At 38.1% G+C, this 24,488-nt stretch overlaps 1 protein-coding gene across 3 annotated transcripts in view; it reads right to left on the bottom strand.

The window, feature by feature from the left end:
- C20H5orf34 (chromosome 20 C5orf34 homolog) overlaps nt 1-24,488 on the bottom strand; it is a 30,829-nt gene continuing 6,341 nt past the window's right edge. For 2 of the 3 annotated variants that reach the window (XM_019983067.2, XM_070774703.1), the window contains exons 5-14: nt 23,461-24,104; nt 19,987-20,088; nt 14,922-15,045; nt 10,997-11,088; nt 10,038-10,107; nt 9,218-9,388; nt 8,689-8,783; nt 7,051-7,149; nt 3,997-4,037; nt 1-416 (exon numbers count right to left, since the gene is read on the bottom strand). In XM_019983067.2, the coding sequence (XP_019838626.2) occupies nt 223-416; nt 3,997-4,037; nt 7,051-7,149; nt 8,689-8,783; nt 9,218-9,388; nt 10,038-10,107; nt 10,997-11,088; nt 14,922-15,045; nt 19,987-20,088; nt 23,461-24,104 (1,632 nt within the window). In that variant the 3' untranslated portion in view covers nt 1-222. The other variant, XM_070774704.1, reaches the window with a different exon arrangement.

Raw genomic sequence — 24,488 nt, 5'->3', positions numbered from 1 at the left:
TTGTTCAAGTTTCTTAAATGGTTCTTTATTAATTATATACAAATATATACTTTAAAATTTACAAGTTAGATAAAACACCTCCAAAGTTAGATATCATTTCTCATATAATCATTGTACACAAGTCATGTATATATATAATTTCTTGGCTTTCTAGTAATATTCTACCAATCACTTGAAATAATATCCTCAGGGTTTAATAATATATTTTACTAATTCCATTTTTCACCATTTAGAGTTTGATAGAAGATTGTCAATATCCTGAAGGATTTCAGAGGTTTTTTTCAATGCCACTGATACACTCTTTTCATTAACTTCTTTTAGCAAGGTTTCTGAAGATTTTGGTTTACAACGATCCAAAGACTGTTTGTTTTTCTTGTTAGAAGTCTGGTTTAGGACACCACTACTCTCCAATAACACTAAGTTGCTTAGTTAAGGAGCTTTCCCCCTATACAGAAAACCTAGCCTTCATATTAAAATATTATTTTTCTATTGGGAGGAAGATCTCTTGGATTCATAATAGAGTTGGGATGTCAGAATTTATCAAGTCTATCCCTTATATAAATGAAGAAACTAGTTAGAATATAAGAAGGGGAAAGGAAAGGAAAAGTCTGTATTTGGATGGAAGTTTGGTGACAGGGAGGAAATGAATTAAAATCTTAGTAACATTTCTTTAAGGGCTTCCAGGTAGCTAAGAATCTGCCTGCAATGCAGGAGACCGAGGTTCGATCCCTGGGTAGGGCAGATCCCCTGAAAGAAATGGCAACCCACTCCAGTATTCTTGCCTGGGAAATCCCATGGACAGTGGAGCCTAGGGGGCTACAGTCCATGGGGTTGCAAGAGTTGAACATGACTTAGTGACTAAACAACAACATTTCTTTAAGTGATGAAGTGATTTGGCAATGAAAGGGAACAAAGTAGGGGTGAGAGGAATATGAACAATCTGTGCAGGGTATTTTTAAATAACTTAAAACATCTAGAATGAAAATAAATGTGTCCGCTATTTCAGACAATGGCATCCTACTCCAGTACTCTTGCCTGGAAAATCCCATGGACAGAGGAGCCTAGTAGGCTGCAGTCCATGGGGTCACGAAGAGTCGGACATGACTGAGCGAATTCCCTTTCACTTTTCACTTTCATGCATTGGAGAAGGAAATGGCAACCCACTCCAGTGTTCTTGCCTGGAGAATCCCAGGGACGGGCGAGCCTGGTGGGCTGCTGTCTGTGGGGTCACACAGAGCCGGACATGACTGAAGTGACTTAGCAGCAGCAGCAGCAGCTATTTCAGAGCTACTTTATTTGAATAGGATTATCGAAAAATAAGAGGATAAAAGAAATTTAGATGAGTGGGATAGGAATGCACAGAACAAAAGGTTTAACAAGAAAAAGAAGTAGGAGTCCAGTCTAAGCTGGTAACAGAGGAAGTTCCTGAACTCACCTCCTCCCACAAACACACTGAATCTACGTTACATACAGAGCAATTCTCACTGTCAGAAATGTAGGAACTACCCAAGTGACTGCTATACACTGAATGAATAAGAAAACATCAGCAATGAAAGAAATGGGTAAGAATGAGACAGGCTTTCACTATAAACCCCACCCTCAGCACAATAGGGGGGAATTCACAATTCCCAGCTTTACTCTGAGGAGTAAAGGGTTTAGACCCAAGATCTAATGCTTTAATTTTTTAAGACTTCCAAGTGTGGGACAAGCCCCTAAAACTCCTAGCTCTGAGCAGACAAACACTCATCTCCCAATCTTTGCCTAAAAGCGGCCTGTCTGCTACTTTAAAAGCTTCTAGGACTTCCCTGGTGGTCCACTGGCCACTCTCCCAACGCAGAGGGCCCGGGCTCCATCCCTAGTTCTACTCAGGGAACTAGATCCCACATGCTGCAACTAAATATCCTACATGCTGCAAAAAAGATCAAAGATCCTGCATGCTGCAACTAAGACCCAGCGCAGACAAATTTTTAAAAAGTTTCTAATTTAGCACACACCTAGGGGCAGAGTATAATCCCCTGCAGAGGAAGGCTGGCAGGTGATATCTCCATATTCCTTCTCTGGCCTGCTCTAGGTTGTTTCTGTCTCCCTGGAAGGAGCTTATACACAATAGAAAAGATCAATGAAAAAAGGCTGGCTTTTTTTTTTTTTTTTCGCAAAAATAAAATGAACAAAACTTTAGCTAGACTTATCAAGAAAAAAAGAGAGCTCAAATTAGTGAAAGAGGGGAAATTACAACCAATACCATATAATACAAAGGATCATAATATACTATGAACAATTATAGACCAACATATTGGACAAGTTAAATGGATGGATTCCTAGAAACATACAACCCACCAAGGATGAATCCAGACCAACTGCTAGTAAGGAAATTGAATCAGTAACCAAACACCTCCCGACACAGATGGTTTCACTGGTGAATTCTACTAAATATTTAAACCAATCATTTCCAAAAAATAGAAGAGGAGAAAATACTTCAAAACTGATTTTACGAGGCCAGGATTACCCTGATAACCAGAACCAGATAAAGACACTACAAGAAAAGAAAATTACAGGCCAATATCCCTGATGAACACACATGCAAAAGTCCTCAACAAAATATTAGCAAATTGAATACAATAATATATTAAAATGGTCATATACATGATCAAGCAGGATTTATCCCAGGGATACAGGGATGGTTCAACATATGAAAATATGATACACCACATGAAAAATGAAGGACTGAAGTCATATAATCTCAATAGATGCAGAAAAACACTCAACAAACTGGATATAGAGGCAATATACTTCAACATAATAAAGATCATGTATGATTAGCCCACAGCTAATACAGTCAACAGTGAAAAGTATACTACAACAAAAGATCCTCATGATGCAATGAAGATCCCACATGCTGCAACCAAGACCAGATGCAGGCAAATACAGACATTTTTAAAAAGAAAATAAAAATAAAGTTTATATATATATATATATGTGTATATATATGAAAGATATAACTAGTGTTGGTAAGGATGTGGAGCAAAGAGAACCATTGTGTACTTTGGGAGAAATATAAATTGGTACAGCTACTATGGAAAACAGTATGGAAGTTTCCTCAAAAAATTATAGACAGAACTACCATATGATCCAGCAATCCCACTTCTGGGTATATATATCCAAAAGAAATGAAAACAGTCTACTGAAGAGAGATCTGCACTCCTATGTTCATAGTAGTTAAATATGGAAATAACCTATTGTCCACTGTTGGATGAATGGATAAAGATGATTTCCACATATATACACACAATAGAATACTATTCAGCCATGAGAAAGAAGGAAATCCTGCCATTTGCAACAACATGGATGGACCTAGAAGGCATTTTGCTAAGTGAAATAAGTAGAGGAAGACAAATATCAATACTATATGGTGTCACTCATATGTAGAATTTTTAAAAAAAGTCAAACTCATAGAAACAGAATGCAGAGTAGTAGTTGCCAGGGGCTGGGTGGTGGGGAAAGAGGGAGAAGTTAGTAAAAGCATATAAACTTTCAGCTATAAGATGAATAAAGTCTAAGGATCTAATGTATAACATGATGACTGTAGTTGATAATATTGTGCTGTATGACTGAAGTTTGCTGAGAGGGTGGAAATCAGATGTTCTCATCCCTCTTGTCCCCAAGAAAAAGAGAGGTGGAAGATATGTGAAGTGATGCTTGGGTTTATTAACAAGATAGGGTAATCTTTTCACAATGCATATGTGGGTCAGGTCACTGTGAGGTACTATTTAAATACCTTACAGTTTTTTCAATTATACCTCAATGAAGCTGAAATTTTTAAAAAAATAATAGTAAATAAAAATCATACAGATTTTACAAAAGAAAGAAGTCAGAGACAGTTCTCAGTTATAATGTTAGGACATAATAATATAAGTGTGAAAGTCTCCATATGCTAGCTTAAGCCTACAAGGGAAAGAGAGAAATCGTGCAGGACATTACATTATGCTTAAAGGATACAATTAAACTTCTGTATCTTTTCAAGTTCAGAAGCCACAGACCTGTGCCAAAAAAAAAAAAAAGGTTAATGCCAGTTGTCTGATTCTCTTATATCCACAATATTTCAAATAAGCATAGTTATTTTTTTCATAAAGATCAGAATTTTTAACAGAGAAGAACCTAGAAATTAAGAATTCTCTTTATATTGACTTTATTCAGCCACAGATCACCTTGACTCAACTGATAGTCTTTCACGAGTTAGTGGGCTTCCCAGATAGTGCAGTGGTAAAGAATCTGGTTGCCAATGCAGAAGCTGCGGATTCAATCCCTGAGTCATGAAGATCCCCTGGAGGAGGAAATGGCAACCCACTCCAGTATTCTTGCCTGGAAAATTCCATGGACGGAGGAGCCTGGCGGGCTATAGTCCATGGGGTTGCAATGAGTCAGACACAACTGAGGATGCACTCAAGCATGAGTGAGGCAAGTGAATAGAAATCCTCCATCCCAAGGACTTCTGAATTCAGTATCGAGGTTGGAAGGTAATGAGCCTTTCTGGTATAACTCAGTACTGATCTAGCATACCTTCTACTTTCCTCCACAAGGTTTACTCAAACTTTAAAAAACTACTAAAATCTCATCACTGCTATGAAAGAAATGCTCTCTCCTTTGAATTCCTATACCATTATGTTAATTAATCATAAACTTCTTTGTAATGCCTTTTCTTGATCAATTTAACTTTTAAATCTTCACACCTAGATAGTTTCTTTGGAGGAGAAGGGATCTTACACATACAGTAAGACCTCATTTATATGGAACTTTTAGGGAATGGGTGGTCTCTAGAGCTAACTTTTTATACAACTGAATTAGGTGTCCAAACATAACTATTTTCTATTAAATTTTTTTTGGAATAGACTAATCATTTCATTGTTTTCTTAAACGAAGCATACTAAACATTCTTTTCTCTTTGGCTTGAAGGGTTAACATGAACACTGACTCTCACCATGTTCCATAGAAACAGGCACTGGCAACCAGTATTGGGTAGAAGGCTGAATGTGTACAAATCCAGGAGAACCTTTTATGTGTATGTTGCCTATTCCCTCATCACTAGATGAAACGTGAGCACTGGCACACAACTAGAAAATAGTGTAACTGTACTAGCTCTCTGCAAAATTAATGAGGACATTCACGTCTAAAACGTCTCTCTATTCAGTCACTAGAAAAGTCTTTTCACAGTTCACAAAAGGGTAAAAGACTTGTCTGCTTTACTGACTTTATTATATACAATGGACCTTGTCAGCCTGCACTCTTCCCTTGTACTCCAGCCTATGGATGGAGAATAAGAGAAATATATCATCATTTTAAGTATCTGTAGTAAAGACTTGGATGTGACTTACTCTAAAATCTGCTGACTCTTCATCATTGCAAAACACACACTCCCTCCACCCTTTCACACATGAGAAGCATTTTCTGGGTGTAAGCAACAACACAAACTACCTTTAAGGCTGTTGCTCATACGATAAGCCAATCTCTTATGAGATATCTCCTATTTTTTGACAAGTATCCTTATTAAAAAGTCGAACCAGTAAGCTAATAATAGAAGTTGAGTTGGAAAAAAAATACTGAAATACAATTTAGGTAGTTGTTTATTATGTGACCTCTTCTCTTCCTTCAACCCTTTCACTTTTATAAGAAAACAAGAATCACAGTGCAGACGTCTTAGGCTTTGCGAGGGGAATGGAGCTGTTGCACGCACTGTGCTTCCCTTCCCCACTCCTCAATTTCTTGTCTCCCCTCTGCTCTGCATTGCTTCCACCCATAGCTGCTTTCACCAATCTGTACTTCTCTCAACTGCTCAATTCTCAGTTTGTCTTGACAGCTACCCTCTTCTAAGCTTTCATACAAAAAGGCTAACGTTTTATAAATTTTGACAGCTAAGCAATAATGAAGTAACCAATTTTATAGCCATGCACAATTTCCCTTTCTTCCCAACCATATTTTTTGCTACCTATTGAGGCAACTTTTCTGTTCCTACATAGCTGAAGAGATGGACCAAAGCTGAATCCTTAAGATATCTGGGTATTCAAATAACATCCACTGATTTGATTGTACCTCTTTCTCTAAGTAACTCAGGAAAACGTTATCACCTTAATGTTTATATTTTTCACCACACTATGCTAAGTACCTTACAACTTAAGTTTATTTTTTGGCCACACCACATGGCATGTGGGATCCTCTTCAACCAGGGACTGAGCCCACACACCCTGCAGTGGGAAGCATGGTGTCTTCCACTACTGGATGGCCAGGCAAGTCCACAACTGACTTAAATTTAAAGCTTCCTAAATTTTTCCTGGTATCCTCCTTTTGTAATGTACCCACAGTGACAATGACTTTCCCAAGATTCTTTGTTTTTGTCATTTTTTCCCCATATAGGAACTTACAATTCTCTGAAGTCTGAATTCCCCTTATAAGATCTATTCCTATCCATCAAGGTCACACTATACCCAAGAAACAAGTGTCTGCTCCACAAAAACGTCTTACTGTCTCCACAAGCCAAAATATCCTTTTTCATTTCTACACTTGCTTCCGCTCTAAATGTCTTAACTCCTTCAAAGCCCAGTTCCAGTCCTCTGCACACAGAAAGGTAAGTAGGAGGGACTGAAATCTTGCTTTATTTGTTGATTTGTCAATTAATTTGAGGGAGACAATTAATATAATAGAAATTATTTAAAAATCAAGTTTTTCTGAAAGCTTGTTAGTCAACATTTTATTTCCTTTAATATTACTAAAAAAAAAAAAAAAAACTCTAAAGTTTTCTATAAAGTATCCAGGATGAATTTTTTACACTAAGAGTCACCCATTTTGATATGAAGTTTTCAATGCAGTTTTCTGATCTTTAGATGAAACATACTATGATGAAATGTAATAAATGAGATATCCTATTAAAGATAAATTATTGTCAAGATTTAAGCTATCAAAAAAAATCATACTGGTTAAATATATTTAAGAGAAAGTTTTCTTGGGGAGAGGATTAGTTGGCTCTTCTACACAGATTAAGTTTAAAATAAATATAAATACCAGCTTTCTTCAGGAACAGAAGATGAAGGATGTATGGGTATTTCTTGCTGACTAATCTGGGTCAGCCTTCTGCACCATGATATTACTGTTGTCACATATCTAGATTGAACACATTAAGAGAGATGTTTGAAAAATGAAAATGTAGAATATTTATAAAAATCTTCAAAAAATTATTAATTTGGGGAAAAAATTCTAAAGTAGGGCTATTTGAAAATTTGTTTTCATTGGTAAAAGAAAAAGGCCAGTTTTTCTCATTCATCAGAAATGATTTACATTCATGATTAATAAAAATGAGATTTAAGAATCAGAACAAAGGTAACACTTAGATTTAATTCCAAGTTCAAATGCCTAAATTCTCCTTTTAGTTTCTAAAGTAAAATGAGTTTCATTAAATTTTATCACAAAAATATCTCTATATACATGACTAAGTGAGTATTTACTTTCTAAAATTTAAACCAGAACACACCTATTAACACACACACACATTCATAATTATATATAACTCACTGGATATACAAAGTAAGTATCAAGTTCAATAAAATGAATGATCTGGAATGACTGGCTGAAATAAACAGTATGCTTGCTAAATACAAATTTGCTTATCTTTTGAGGCAAATTATTCAAACTACCAATAAATGTTGGAGCATTTAAATTAAAATGCAATAAATCCCAACAGGAAAATAAATTAAGAGGTAAAACAGCAGTTGTTTTGTGAGGATCCTCAAGTAAAACTGCTGACATGTCAAGAACATCACAAGAAGAATGATTATTATAACAAATTCCATAAGCCAAAAAAGAAAAAGCACACTCATGAAAAAGCTGATTTCAATAATCTTCTCCATTAAAAAAATTTAATTTATTTATTTATCTGCTCTTAGTTTGCAGCATGTGGGTTCTAGTTCCCTGACCAGGTATCAAACCCAGGTCCCCTGCGTTGGAAGCACAGAGCCTTAGCCACTGGCCCACCATGGAACCCCTAATCTTCTCCATTTAAGAATAATCATCAGCTAGTTTATTTCTCTTTATAGAAATATACGTAAGTTTAGCTATTTGTGGCTGTAAACTTTATTTCAAATCAGTTAGCAGATTAATGGGCTTCCCAGGTGGCACAGCGGTTAAGAATCCACCTGCCAATGCAGGAGATGCAGGAGACATGGGATAGATCCCATCCAGAGTAGGATATAGCAACCCACATCAGTATTCTTGTCTGGAAAATTCCATGGACAGAGGAGTCTGGAGGGTTACAGTCCATGGGGTGGCAAAGGGTCGGACACAACTGAGCATGCACACACTATGGGATTAATTAGTTAATTCGTTAACACGGCTGACCACAGTCCAACCTCCATAGCAAGCCAGTTGTAACATATTTATTTTGAAAAATCACTAGAATACAGATGGAAATGATTAAAGCTGATCTGATCTATTTAGTTATGCTAGAGGACAATATAATTGTAAATTCTGAAACCTGCTGAAATGACTTCAAGCCACATGGAAAAACTAAAAGTATATATATAATATTTAAATGTTTATATGCTTCCTCTTGGTCTAAAACTAAGTTAAATAATATAAATGCTTCCTCCATCTAAAAGGAAGTTATTTACTAACATGAAGTTATTTTTTTAAATTGTTTTTCAGTACCTTTCATATGGTCTGGGATGTTGAATTTGAATTAACTGATTTTGTCCATCAGGAAAAGTTAACTTACACCAACCTAAGGTGAGACCTCGATTTACCTGAGGAAACAAGCAGGAAAGGTAAGTTTTATTATTCTAGAACTGAAAAACAAAACAAAACCTCCTTCTTACTTAATTTTCAATTAAAATAAGTAGATGAATCATTAAAACTTTATTTTGACTAACTTAAAAGTTATATTTTACAAGGGATATGGATATTATTTAATCACCACTCTTATATAAGTAATTATCAAAAGAACAAAAATACTAATCCTTTTCTCTATAATGAAGTTATCTTTATAAAAATGAGGATTTGTCATACCTTTCTGATTTTTGATGGGAAATCCAATGAGCTTAGTAAAGCCTCTTGACAGATTTTATACTTCAAAAAATAAACTGAGATAGTGTAGAGAACATCATGTTTTCTTTGTACTATTTCCACAGATTAAAAAAAAAACTGATGAAAGAGAGATTTCAGCCTGAAGTATAATTACCTGTCTCTTTTCAATAAAAGAGCCAAAATTCCAATTCAGGGTTAAAGTAATGCCATCTAAAAAGATAGCATGTACTTTGTCATCTGAGTACGCAAGAAATCTTCCCACGCCAGGCACGAACGATTCTCTCAAAAGCAAAGGCAGTACACTGCTGTCATTTATTCCAGGCACCTAAAACCAGAAAATAAAAACAGCAGGAAACAGAGTTATGCACTAACAAGACTGAAATGATAAATGAACTCTGAGGCAACTTCAGATTCTCATTCAGAAGTTGAATATTGCAGAATCCTTAGACATGTTCTGACTTTTCCGGAAGTGGCTATCCAAGAGTCCATTATAAGCAGATTAAGTTCTAGTATCTTTGGAAAGTCACCATTCTGCTAAACTTTATATAGAAAACAGACAAAGAATAGGAACTACAGCAACACAGAGATTTATAATCAAAGTAGTATAAATACAGAAATCAAGGTCTGAGAATCACTTCCTCCAAGTCAACATTTAAAAAAAAAACTTACTTTTACAGTTATGAACATAGAGTAGTGTAATATGTTTTAAAAGAACTGTTTTTACCTACTTCAAATCCAATCAACTCCCCTGCCCTTCCCCCTCTACTAAGAAAGAAGAAACAAAAACAAACTATATACAGTAAAAGCATAATGCAACAGGCATTTTGTAGTGTTTATTAAGTGGATTTTTTAATAAACCAGTACTCATGTGACAAAGAATTTCTCACATGACTTGGATGAAAGTAATTTGAACTTATAAGTATGTACACAAATAACAAAATGATTAAAAATATCTTGCTTTTAAAATAAGATACCATTTTCCAGCAGCATACACGGTAGTTATGGCTTAAAGAGAGCCTCATCTTGGCACAATGCTGAAGAATTCTGTGAACAAGAAAAATACTTAGACATTTGCAAATATTGTCGTTTTCCAATTCTAGCAACCCATTCTCACTGCTATAGAACTTGAGGCAAGTAACTCATTTCCACAAAAATATGTTTGGACCTCTTTTCTTCCTTAAGCCCCTAAAAGGAATCTACTTATTGTTGCTTCTCTTTGTGCTAATCTTACACAGTTAAGGTTATTCCTCTAATTTTTGGCAATGAAAAGAATCCAAATGGAGAGAATTTTCAGAATTTGCTCTTTTTAAGAAGTGACAGACGCACAGCACGTGAAAGGTATGGTATAGACCAAGGGTGGCGGGGATGTGAATCAACTTCCCTGGAAAATCAAATGACCAATTCCGCTCCTTCAAATCTACTTTGGAAGTTGCTTAGACATAAGTCTATAAAAACAATTTAGTTGAACAATCCGCTTTCATCCCTCTAGGCACCACAGACTGATTAATTAATTAAAAAACACATGAGCCAGAGAACCAAACTACAGTTCGTCTTCTGTTCACTCTCAGAAATCAAGATCGCTTCTAGGACAATGAAGAAGTATGACGATTTAGAAGTATCATCACACCTTCAGCTTGATCCCAAGGGACAACAACGATGCCTCCAGCACCCAGAGAAAAGGCACATGTTTTCTACTAGCGGTTGCTCACCACATATGGATATTTCTCCATATTTAACTTCAAAGCCAGAAGTGCTCTTACAATGACATCGTGAACACTTTATTTTATAAATGATGAGACCAGAAAAGCTGACAGATTTTACTAAAGACATTTCCGCTATACCTATCAATTCTTAACCTTATCCTAAGCACTAGAAAATGCATCATGTTTCTCAGACATACAACACCAAATTTAGCTGAACAGGAAGCACTTACCTGGTTGCCTGTTTAATTAGAGAACACACAGAAAACGGACTTCCTGGCCTATCTGGAGGAAGGTTATTTACTGCGTAAGTTTTCTCTTCTCTCTGAAAATTAGTTTAAAATTAAAAAACAAACAAACAAACACCTCAATAATGAAATTTGGCCATTATTACTTAACTATTTTTTTCTTGAAATATTTATCTACATAGTGACAAGGCAAGCAATTATTTTAACTTAATCAAAAACCCATAAAAGGTAAATTTTAAAGGTATTTTATGATGCTTTTCTACTTTCCCAATTTTTTTAAAGTCTAAAATTCCTCCTATCAAAAGTCATCTTATATAAAAAATATAGTCTAATAGCCTATAACTTACTGCTCAATTTAAATCTTGGCTATACTCAAATTAACAAATTAATTTCCCTGTACATTAATAGGAAACCTACTATATAAGTGCCCTTTTCTCTTTAGATACACCCAAAAGACTATTGTATAAGCTTACAGAACTATTTTAATTGAATGACTATACCATTTTGTCATTAAAATTTTTTTTTTATTTATTCGATTGAACCGGGTCTTTGTCACTGCAGGCAGGATCTTTAGTTGCAGCATGAGTGATCTAGTTCCCTGACCAGGGATCAAACTCTGCACTGGGAGCACAGGAGTCTTAGCTACTGGACCACCAGAGACGTTCCCATTTTGTTGTATTTTATTAATGGAAGAACAACTGCTAGCTTGTGTAAGATAATATTCTTTACAGGCTCAATTTCTTGAATTAGAAAAAAATGTTTTTTGTTATTCCTCTGAATAAATAAATATCACAACAGCAACAAGTAACATTTATTAAACAGATACTATGTGCTGGGTGCTATGCTATGTAGTTTGCAAAGGATCATCTCATTTACTCCTCAAAAAAAGCATGAGAGATATGAACCTAATGCTGGAGGGCGAAGTAGCAGTAGAGACCTGAACTAAACCACAAGAGAATGTAGCTCATACTTTACTATCAGTGAAAGAAGATGGGCTTTGAAGTCAGAGCTGGATTCATTTCACAGGTGTGCCACTCACTAAACTACAGTGATGGGCAGGTTAGACAAACTTTTGTTAAGCCTCAGTGTCCACAACCTACGAAACAGGAATACTACCTACAATCCAGACTGTTCCAAGAATTAATGAAATAATGCATTTACAAAGCACCGGGACAGAATTTAGTCTACAGTAGGTAGTCAAAAAACAGTCTCCTCATTTATCCTGGTCTATAGACTTGAGTATCTAAGTCTCTACTGGATATCACAAAGACATTTCAGCTTCAACATATCAAAAATGAAATTACCTTCACTTCATAATCTGCATTTTTTCCCCTGCTTCTTGATTTTCATTATAATCTCAATAGTTTTATACTTAATGTTGGTCTGCCCGGCTAGAATGGAGTTCCGTGAAGGCAGGGGCTTTATCTGTTTGCTGACTTCAATGTGTGCTGTGCTTAGTTGCTCAGCCATGTCTGACTCTTTGTGACCCCCTGGATTGCAGCCCGCCAGGCTCCTTTGTCCGTGGGGATTCTCCAGGCAAGAATACTGGAGTGGGTTTCCACGCCCTCCTCCAAGGGATCTTCCCAACCTCAGCATCTATTAGCCAATTTCACTTAATACTGTCAAGTTGGCCCTCATGAAGGCTGTAAATTGATTGATGAGAGCACCCCTTTCCACACACCCTTGCTGGCAGTAGATATTATCAACCTTTTGACAATTTGATGAGTGAAAAATGTTATATCATTGTTATCTTAATTTGCATTACTTTGATGCAAGTAGTAAAGTTGAACATGTTTTCAAATACTATGGGTTACACAGCACAACCATTCTTATCCTTTACTCATCCTCTATTAGGTTTTTTTTTGGTCTTACACTTAGCCTTTTAATCCATCTGGAATTTATTTTGGAGTGTGTGTTCAAGTAAGGAACAAACAATTTTACTCCAAAAGGAAAGCCAGCTGTTTCTAGATCTTTTCACTCAAGTAGACGGAGAAGAGTGAATGTGTTGTACACAGGGGTCTGAGATGTGAACCCAAAGCAGTCCACCACAAAGGCACAACTTGTCTGGAAGTTCTGTTTTACCCCCAGGACACATGCTGCTATTCCATGATATATTTGCTTCATTATAAAAATTATCAGCCCCTCCCTATGATCAGATCAGATCATTCGCTCAGTCGTGTCCGACCCTTTGTGACCCCATGAATCGCAGCACGCCAGGCCTCCCTGTCCATCACTAACTCCCGGAGTTCACTCAGACTCACGTCCATCGAGTCAGTGATGCCATCCAGCCATCTCATCCTCTGTCGTCCCCTTCTCCTCCTGCCCCCAATCCCTCCCAGCATCAGAGTCTTTTCCAATGAGTCAACTCTTTGCATGAGGTGGCCAAAGTACTGGAGTTTCAGCTTTAGCATCATTCCTTCCAATGATTCCTCCCTATGATACCTCTGAGTAAAACTGAAGCTCCAGGAAGATATTCTGTATTTATCTTGTAGTTTTTTGAACTCTGATAGATGAAGTCAGAAGGTAGATATTTATGCGTACACTCTATGTGCCCGTTGATTATCTCATGCACTATATGTGCGCATACACAAACACACGTACTGCTGGTCATGCTTTCATCTCATCTGCCCATGTGCCTACTGACTGACTACTAGACTGTGGACTCTTGAAGACAGGAGCTCTTTGTCTCCACCCAGTGCTTAGAAGTATCCTTCAAAAATTCAATTAGTATTTACTGAATAAATACTTTCCTATAAATAGACTTCAGGAGGGAATCTGCTCTAATATACAGTAAAATATTTATGAGTGAAATGATTTGAGGTATTTACTTAAAAATAAACAGGGAGTAGAAGGGGCAGCGGGAAGTACAGATGGAGCATGCTGGGTAATGGGTCATGAAGGTCAGTTACACTTGTCTTTCTACTTTTGTATATATTTGAAATTTTCCCTAGTTAAAAAAAAAGAAAAAAAAATCTGCTTAAGTTTTAATTCTTCTCCATAGCAATCTAACCACTCAAATACTCCACTCTGTAAGAGACAGAAAACATATTATATTCCATCCTGCAAAGCAAAGCTGTGTGATACTATGGTGATCCTTATAAAAGGGTGGATTTCAAGTGTCAGACTGGGAACAAGTAAATTTAATTAACAAAATTTCCACATGATGATATTTTGGCCTGATATATTAAATGTATCATGTTGTGTTTTAGTGTTTTCAATGACAGAACAATTCTGTTCAACTTTCTAACTGTTCATAAAGATTTAAGAGTTAAGAAGTGTTTTAAATACCTGTGGTGGGGGGAAAAAAGAATGTGCTTCTTAATGTGCAAATATTAATTCAAAGAAGTATCTGTCCATCTGTCCTAAGTTGTGTTCAACTCTTTGCAACCCCATGGACTGCAGCCCACCAGGCTCTTCTATCCATGGGATTCTCCAGGCAACAATAATGGAGTGGGTTACCATTTCCTTCTCCAGGAGATCTTCCTGACCCAGGGATCGAACCTGTGTCTCTTACGTCTCCTGCACTGGCAGATGGGTTCTTTACCACTAGCGGCATCTGGGGAGCCCTCAAAGAAATGTACTGATTCAAATATCACTCATTTCAGTGTTTCCATTTGATGAGGTCTATGGCAAAAGAATTACTGGTAGTAAAATTATATTAATTCTCTAGACTAAGAAGTAGTAGCAAGAAATGCTATAAAAGATCACAGTTCCCATATACATATTCAGCATTATTTGGAAACAGCTATCTATCAAAAATCTTCTTGGACCTCCCTGGTGGTCCAGTGATTAAGACCCCTTGTTTCCACTGCAGGGGGCATAGGTTCAATCCCTGTTTGGGGAAGTTTCCCATGCACACACTGTGGCCAAAAAGAGAAAAAAAATCTTCTTGATCTTATTGACAACATACCTCTTCTGATTCTTCTCGAATGGAATAATATGTAAAATAGTTCCCCAAATAAGCTCCTTCTGATTTGAAAACAGATCCATCTCCAGGATAAATCTCTATTGAGTTCATATGTTTATGGGTAAGTCTAGGGAAAAGAAATAATCATTAAAAAATTTTTTTCTTATTGAGATTAAAACATACATGAAGGCAATTTATAGAAGTCAGGCATCTTATCATCCTGGTATTCCACGGACAGTCATGGTGGCTGGCACAGTACAGTCACCAAAGCAATGCCTACTGCATAGGAGTTAAATATGACAACTCTAGAACCTAAAAATAATATTATTCTGTAATAATGAAACTAGTAGAATCAATACCTGATGAATCAGATTAGCTATATGTAAATGGAGCCACCCTAAAAGAAGGTGACTGACTGTACCTGGAGCAGCCAGGTACAATAAAGGTATTGGGTATATAATGTATAAAAACTCAAGCCAAGTCAATTTATTGAAACATGTATAAAGAATATATTATCAGAAGTGGGTGGATTTAGGTCCCATTTGTTTATTTTTATTTCCATTACGCTAGAAGGTGGATCCAAAAAGATATTGCTGTGATTTACATCAAGAGTGTTCTGCCTATATTTTCCTCTAGGAGTTTTATAGTATATGGTCTTACATTTAGGTCTCTCAATCCATTTTGAGTTATTTTGTATACGGTGTTAGAGAATGTTCTAAGTTCATTCTTTTACATGTTTTCTAGCACCACTTCTTGAAGAAGTGTCTCTTCCATTGCACAGTCTTGCCTTCTTTGTCATAGATTAATTCACCATAGATGCTTAAGTTCATTTCTGGGCTTTCTATGTATTCTAGTGATCTATGTATCTGTTTTTGTCGGTACCATACTGCTTTGATTATTGTAGCTTTGTGGTATAGTCTGAAGTCAGGAAGCCTGATTCCTCCAGTTCTGTTTTTCTTTCTCAAGATTGTTTTGGCTATTTGGTGTCTTTTGTATTTCCATACAAATTTTAAAATTATTTGTTCTAGTTGTGAAAAATGCCATTGTTAATTTGATAGGGATTACACTGAATCTGTAGATTGTCTTGGGTAGTACAGACATTTTAACAATGTTGATTTTTTAAATTCAAGAACATGTTTGTGTCATCTTCAAATTCTTTCATTCAGTGTCTTATAGTTTTCAGAGCACAGGTCTTCTGTCTCTTTCAGTTCAGTTCAGTCACTCAGTTGTGTCCGACTCTTTGAGACCCCATGAATCACAGCACGCCAGGCCTCCCTGTCCATCACCAACTCCCAGAGTTCACCCAAACTGATGTCCATCAAGTCGGTGATGCCATCCAGCCATCTCATCCTCTGTCGTCCCCTTCTCCTTCTGTCCCCAATTCCTCCCTGTTGGGAACTGGCGTGAGGCACTCTGCCCATGACAAAGGTCATGAGGAAGGAGGCTCGACATACGCAAAGGCGGGATCGAGCCTCAGGAGTCCCCCTGGAAATCCTTGAGCATCTACCCCCATAACCAGAGCCTGCCTACTTTACTACTTTGTGCTCTTACCAACACCTCTGACTTTACGGGGGGCTGTCCCCCACCACCTCTTTCAGAGAAGGAGTTAACTTAGAGCTCCAGTTAATAATAATTCCTGGGCGTGATAAGAGTGTTTTAACCTACAAACTCCTCTGAAGGTTCTCTAGCCTGCCTGACAGGCTTGTCCGGCCACATGTGATTGCTCACAGCCTCCCAACTGTGAGAGGCACGAGATGCTTTAAACCTTCTAAAAACAGGTTCCTTAGAAAAGTTAGAAAACTATTAGTATAAGTATAGTGGGCTGATTAGAAATTGTATTGGTGAAGGGTTTTTCATTTGTTGAGCCAATGTTTGTTGCTAAGTCTCCATATCCCCTGCCCTTACACACATTAATGAATATATAGAAGAAATAAGTATTAACCTTTGATATTAATCACATTAGACCTTAGGCTAAGTAAATTCTTTCCTTAACTAAAACCCACTACACCCTTACCCTATAGGAATGTAACTTTATTTGGGTGGTGTCTGTTTTAAGAATAATCACCCCTGGAGAAATAAGTGTCCTGGTTGACTGACCGCTGTCACAAGGAGAGGGTCATAAATTGTCAGCAGGTCCCCTGGCCAGAAGATGATGTAACACCCCTAAGACCTCTGTATACATTTGTATGACGCACCTGACTTTGATAAAAGTCAGGACTGCTGACCCCACGTGACTTTTGCATAACATCTCAGTGTATAAAAGTAGACCATGGAAAATAAAGAATTGGGATCAGTTTCTCGAAATACTGGTCTCCCCATGTCGCTCTCTCTCTCACTCTGGCTGAGTCTCCATCTGGAGCACGGAACCCGCCACGCTTACTAATTATGCCTCAGCTTCTAAGATCCGACCGGGGAGGCCTCAGTGTCTCCTCTCCTTCGGGAGAACGGAAGGACGCCTGCGGCCTACGTAAGTGGTGCAAACTTCTTGTCTTGAAGTTTTATTGGTCTCCCGCGTAAACCAAGCTACTCAGCCTCTTTTCTCCACTGAATTTTCCTGCTGAGCTATCCTCATTCTATTACTCTTTACATCTCTAATTAATATCTAATTGAAGCTATTGTATCCTGATCCTCACCGACGCCGTCCCCACTTCAAATACCCTGGATCAGCCGGGGCTGGACCCTGGCACCTCCCAGCATTAGGGTCTTTTCCAACCAGTCAACTCTTAGCATGAAGTGGAGTTTCAGCCTCAGCATCAGGCCTTCCAACGAACACCCAGTACTAATCTCCTTCATAATGGACTGGTTGGATCTCCTTGCAGTCCAAGGGACTCTCAAGAGTCTTCTCAAACACCACAGTTCAAAAGCATCAATTCTTCGGCACTCAGCTTTCTTCACAGTCCAACTCTCACATCCATACATGACCACTGGAAAAACCATAGCCTCGACTAGATGGACCTTTGTTGGCAAAGTAATGTCTCTGCTTTTGAATATGCTATCTAGGTTGGTCATAACTTTCCTTCCAAGGAGTGTCTTTTAATTTCATGGCTGCAATCACCATCTGCAGTGATTTTGGAGCCCCCAAAATAAAGTCTGACACTGTTTCTACTGTTTCCCCTTCTATTTCCCATGAAGTGATGGGACTTAGGTAGGTTTATTCCTAGGTTTATTCTTTTTGATGTGATGATAAATGGGATTGTTTCCTTAACTTTTCTAAATGAAATTTCTCTAAACCTAATTAAACATAAAAGGTTTGCAGAGCAAAGGAAATCATAACCAAAATGAAAAGACAATCTATGGACTGGGAGAAAATATTTGAAAATGATGCTACTGACAAGAGATTAATCTCCAAAATATACTAACAGTTCATGCAGCTCAATACCAAAAAAATAAATAACCCAATCAAAAATGGGCAGATCTAAGTAGACATTTCTCCAAAGAAGACATACAGATGGCCAAGAGGCACATGAGAAAATGCTCAAGATTGCTAATTATTAAAGAAATGCAAAACTATAATGAGATATTACCTCACAGCAGTCAGAATGGTCATTATTTAAAAAATGACCACAAATAACAAATGTTGGCAAGGATGTGGAGCAAAGGAACCCTTATACAATGTTGGTGGAAATGTAAATTGGTACAGCCATTATGCAGAACTGTGCAGTGATTCCTTCAAAAACTAAAAGTAGAGTTACCATATGATACAACAATCCCACTCCTGGGCACGTGTCCCAGGAAAAAAGATAAACACACCCCAATGTTCCATGCAACACTATTACAATAGCCAAAACATGGAAGCAACCTAAAAGTCCATCTACAGATGAATGGATAAAGATGCGATCTACCTGTCTATGTATATACAATGGAATGTTCTTGGAGAAGGCAATGGCCACCCACTCCGGTACTCTTGCCTGGAAAATCCCACGGATGGAGGAGCCTGTAGGCTGCAGTCCATGGGGTCACTCAGTCATAAAACAGAATGAAATACTGCCATGTGCAGCAACATGGATGGACCTAGAGAGTACCATACTAAGTGACATAAGTCAGACAGAGAAAGCAAATGCCATAGTTTTTTCACCTGTATGTGAAATCTGAAAAAGAAAAAAAGATAAAAAGGGACTTATTTATGAAACAGAAATAGACATAGACACAGACATAGAAATAGACACAGACATAGAAAACAAATTTATGGTTACCAAAGGGGAAAGAATCAAGGGGGTGGATAAATTAGGAGTTTAGGACTAATAGATACAAACTACTATAATAAAATAGATAACCAACAGGGACCTATTGTATAGCACAGGGAACTACACCGAATATTTTATAATAAACTATAAGGGAAAAGAATCTGAAAAAGAAAAAATATATACATACTAAAGTATACTGAATCACTTTACAGTACACCTGAAACTAACGTAACATTGTAAACCAACTGTACTTCAATAAAATTATTTTAATAAACTTTTTTTTAAAAAAAAGAGAGAAGGGGGTGGGTTTTCATGCAGGAAAAGGAGAACCCAAAAGAAAAAAACTTCACAAATTTCTTCTAGCATTATTTACAGAAGTGAAACTCTGAATCTAGCCAACACTAAGTACTCCAGTCACTAGAGGTATACTTTGTGGTAGAATAGGGATAATTCTATAGAATAGTTTAGATACGGAGGAGATGGTCAGTGAATATTTGCTGCATGAATGATGTCCAAAATCTCTCCTGGGCTAGTGAACGTCTTCCCTAATTCCATGCTCAACAGGCAACCCTCTGATATGTCTAAGATGACAAGGTCCCCTTTTCTTAGAAGGGGTATCCTAAATAACTGGCAAAACATTTCATTCTCAAGCAAAACGAATCCCTCACTGGCTTTGGTGTTGTCACAAAAATCTTGTGATTGTGGTTAATGTGAGTCAGTCACAAAGCCCCTAGGTGCACTATGAGACCTGAAAAACACAGGGCCAACACAGGACAACGGTGGTCCTGGCAAAACTGTATCCTCCTGGGGGAATCCACCTCTGAAGCCAGTTCTACCCTCTGTGATATCGCTAAATAGTTCCAAATGTAACAGAAGAGCCTTACCTATAGGTAACACCCTTGTACCAGACCACTTTGACTAGTTCATGGTAGGAATATTCCTCTTCACCAAACTGTTTCTGTGAAAGTGAATCAGAAAAGTTCCACCTGTGAAGGACAAAAATCCAAACTATTAACTCTGGCTGCTTGATAGAATTACCTTTAGAATTCAACAAAACAGTGCTGCTGTAGTAAGACTTATTTCTTGCTTATATTAGATTAAAAAAAAAGTAAAAATACAGAAGTACATTAATAAAATTTAAAACTACAGTTGACCCTTGAATAACATGGGGGTGGGGGCACTGATGCCAGTTGTAGGGAAAGAGCAAATTAGCCAAGATGGCGTGGTCAGGCTCTCTTGCCCCATGGCCTCTTGCTCTTGTGCCGTTGTGTAAATAAATAATGATTATGTAACAGCTGAGATCATTTATAATGCTGCGTATCAGGAGGTACTTGCTTGGTCACGGGTTACTCTGTGCCGTATGCCTGTGTGAGCTCCACCATGAAAGCCCTGGCTTCTGCTGAATCAGGGTTACACTGGAGTGGCATCATGGTCATGTTATATGAGGTTATGTTATGCCTGTGTTATGGCTACACTACGGTTATGTTATGGCTGCTACTCCGGCTGCTGCATCAGCCAGGAGAGACGCTGTGTTAAGCCAGCCAGGAGAGAATAACGTGTCTGCAGTTCGTTCCTACAGCTCCTCAAGTCTTCTTCCAGCCTCTTAGCTCACGCCTTGCCTACCCTGGGTTCAGCAAACAGTGTGAACAGCAAGATCCTGTGCTGTGAACAGGATCAGCAATACACCAGTGCAGTAGGAAACCAAGTACTATTGTCTCTGTTTCAAAAACAAAGGAGCTGATAAATGACTCACCCACAGGCAGGAAAAGCTGAAACACTTTGGCTAAAATCAGGACTCAAACCCTAGTTCTGATTCCACAAACTGTGATCTCTAGTCAAACACAAACTCTCTCCCACATTTAGTAACTTAAAGATGTAAAAAAATAAAAATGCAGATACTATATTTATTGAAAAAATCTGCATGTAAGTGGACTCACATAGTTCAAATCTGTGTTGTCCAAGAGTCAACTGTAATCTTATTTTTCCACATATTTTCTTAGTATTTTTAATAATCTCATTGTTGAATCTCAGCATAAATTTATGTTAAGTTTTACTGACCTTAAAAATTTAGGATTCAAACAGTAAATATTTACTGAAATACTTATGGTGGGCCAGATACTGTGCTACACACACTGTGGATATTACACTCAAGAAAGCAGACATGGGCCCTGCCCTCAGTGGAGAATTTTATCTAGCTCAGAAATTAAACAGAAGATACTGAACATAAAGAAAGGAGAACTACTGGATGCTGTGGATTGTATGGGCTTCCCTGGTGGCTCAGCGGTAAAGAATCTACCTACAATGCAAGAGACCCAGGAGATGTGGGTTTGATCCCTGGGTTGGGAAGATCCTCTGAAGGAGGAAATGGCAACCCACTCCAGCATTCTCACCTGGGAAATCCCATGGACAAAGGAGCCTGGTGGGCTATCCACCAAATGGTCGCAAGAGTCAGACACAACTGAGCACATACACGCACTTTGGGCTTCTCTGGTGGCTCAGTGGTAAAGAATCTGCCTGCTACACAGGAGATGTGGGTTCAGTCCCTGGGTCAGGAAGATCCCCTGGAGAAGGAAATGGAAACCCACTCCAGTATTCCTGTCTGGGAAATCCCATGGACAGAGGAGCCTGGCGGGCTACAATCCATGGGGTCACAAGAGTCAGACACAACCTAGCAACTAAACCACCACCATGTACTGTATACAGTCTAGTCCTATCTAAGAAATAAGGCTTATGCTAAGACCTGGAAATGAGCATAGTTAGTGAGCTTAGAGAGAGAAAGGGAGTGTTTCAGGCACAGGAAAGAACAGGTGGTAAAAGAAAGTGGTAAAAGAAAGCTTGGGCAAGCATTTGAGGGATGGCGAGAAGTTCAGTTTAGGGATTTCCCCGGTGGTTCAGTGGCTAGGACATCATGCTGCCAATTCAGGGACCTGGGTTCGATCCCTGGTAAGGGAACTAGATCCCATATGCTGCAACTAAAAAGATTCAGCAAGCCACAACTAAGACCCAGCACAGCCAAACATACACACACATTAAAGTCCAGTTTAGTATAGAGAGAGCAAGGGCAAGAGGGGTGAGGATTACAGATCCAGGAATGGACCAGATAATGGAAGGCCTGTTAAGTCCTGTTTAAGGATAATCAAGTTATTGAGAAATTATTCATTTAGAAGCGTTAATCTCTTTTCATGTATACTAACAATACTGGAATTCCCAATTCTAACTAGATAATCATGACAAGCCTAAAAATAAGTCCTGCATTTTGTTTTGCAGTAACAAATAAGTACTCAGAAAAGGACCTGAGATCATATCCCAATTCTACAAGCACCAGCTGTGAGACTTTGGTCGGGTTAACATTTCCATGTCTCAAGTTCCTCTACAGTGTTGGGGGTGATAATAGTACTTACCTCAAGGGTTGACTATGAGGATGAAACAGCTAAAGTATGACTGCAGGTCACACAAAGTAGTGGTTTGTGCTAGCTATTATTATTATTATTACTATACTACTTATACAGAGTTCATGTTAAAAATCTGTAACCATTAGGTTATTCATCTCTTAGTGATGGTAAAAGGTTTGTACCTAGCCATCCAGAAGTCTCTCCATGTTTATCCCTTTTGAAATGGACATATTCATGTATGCTGCACACGTGCTAAGTCACGTCAGTGTGTCTGACTCTGTGTAACCCTATGGACCATAGCCTGCCAGGCTCCTCTGTCCATAGGATTCTCCAGGCAAGTATACTGGAGTAGGCTGCCATGCTCTCCTCCAGGGGATCTCCCCGACCCAGGGATTGAACCCACATCTCTTATGTCACCTTCACTGGTGGGCAGGGTTTTTACCACTAGTGCCACCCAGGAAACCCAGACATATTTATACTGAGTTAAGCAAAGACAAGGGTATTCTCTGAGGCTATATATGAACATGGATCATGGACACAAGGATCATGATCACAAACTTGTCAGGTCCATGCTCTGGCAACAGAAGTAACAGGGCCCACTGAGCAGCAGCTGACATGTCTTAGAGCTGCTTCCCACAGAATTCTATGCCATCACTTACTGCATTTTATCAAAATTTTCGGTGACAGGGATCCCTACTAGACTCTAAGCTCCTAGAGAGCACAGACTCTGTCTTAGTCATCTCTACAGTCTCCGTGCTTAACAAAGTACCTAGTGTAGTATATAAAGGAAGAAATATAAGTAACACATTAGCTAGGGACATTATTTCCTATCTGTTACAAGCAAAGTTTAAGATCAACTGAACTTTCCTTATGCATGGTATCAGATGATTCAGATAGATAAATGATCCTTAGGTGAGGTCTGGTTTTGACAAAAGTGTTAGGACAAATAAGTCATTCTTCCATTACCTGTGCAAGTGTGGGGCAGGACAGCTCAGTAACAGGGCCCTGGGAAGAACAGAAACTTCTTTTCCTCGTTCCTCAGAAACATCAGAAGTTAACATTCTCTTCTGGGTGATATCTGCATCAATTCCAGACATACTGCTGATTTTATCATGAAAATGAAGCGCTAAAGACAAAGGGTATTTCCATTCCTCCGGACAGGAGGCCACAGACCAGCACTGCTTTACCCATGTGTATATACATGTGTCTTTCGGATGAGGTGAAGACAGCACCTCCCTCCCTTTGGCTCCATTCACACAACTCTTCTCTGAAGGTTCTTCGGATTTCATGATCTGATGATAAAGTTCATTTTCTTTATTCTTCAGTCTCTGTCCTGATAAACTTCCACGTGTACAGATTTTTCCAGCTTTTTCAACCTGTTTGTCCTTTTTGCCTTTATTATTTTTTTCGGACACTTCTATAGATGAGTCTGGCTTCTGGCTTACTTTACACAAAAAATGTACTGTAAATTCATGCTGAGATTTGGGCAGGCAAAGGTACGCATGACCATCTAAAGATGATATCCTCACAGTGCCACTCTGCATATACGTCATGCCATCACCAGTGTCAAGACTGGGCCATCTCACTTCTGAGACATCAATCAAGATACGCTGAGACGAGAGGAAAAAAAGGAATGGTATTTTTTGTTAACGGTACACGTTTTCCATCATTTGATACTTAACATATTATGGAAGAAAGCTCTTAAAAGTTTTGTCCTTTACCATTTAGAAAGAATGAAAAGTATCAGTCTATATATGGTTTTCCAGAGAACATTTGATATTATTATCTGTCTCAGAAAAGTAGAGACAAAACACACACACACACTGACAAACAGGACAGAAAAGAGAAAGAAAAATCATCTTGATTATTTTTAATGGCAAACATATTCTGATTTAAAGTGTACAATGCATCAGAGATAAACAGATTTGCAGCCCTTCCCCAAAAGTCTATTCTGAAAAAAGAATATAAATGAGAGAAGACCAGCACAACTGTAT

This window comes from Bos indicus, chromosome 20 (assembly GCF_029378745.1).
Source record: "Bos indicus isolate NIAB-ARS_2022 breed Sahiwal x Tharparkar chromosome 20, NIAB-ARS_B.indTharparkar_mat_pri_1.0, whole genome shotgun sequence".
Lineage (NCBI taxonomy): Eukaryota > Metazoa > Chordata > Mammalia > Artiodactyla > Bovidae > Bos > Bos indicus.
This window is presented reverse-complemented; position numbering and strand designations above follow the sequence as displayed.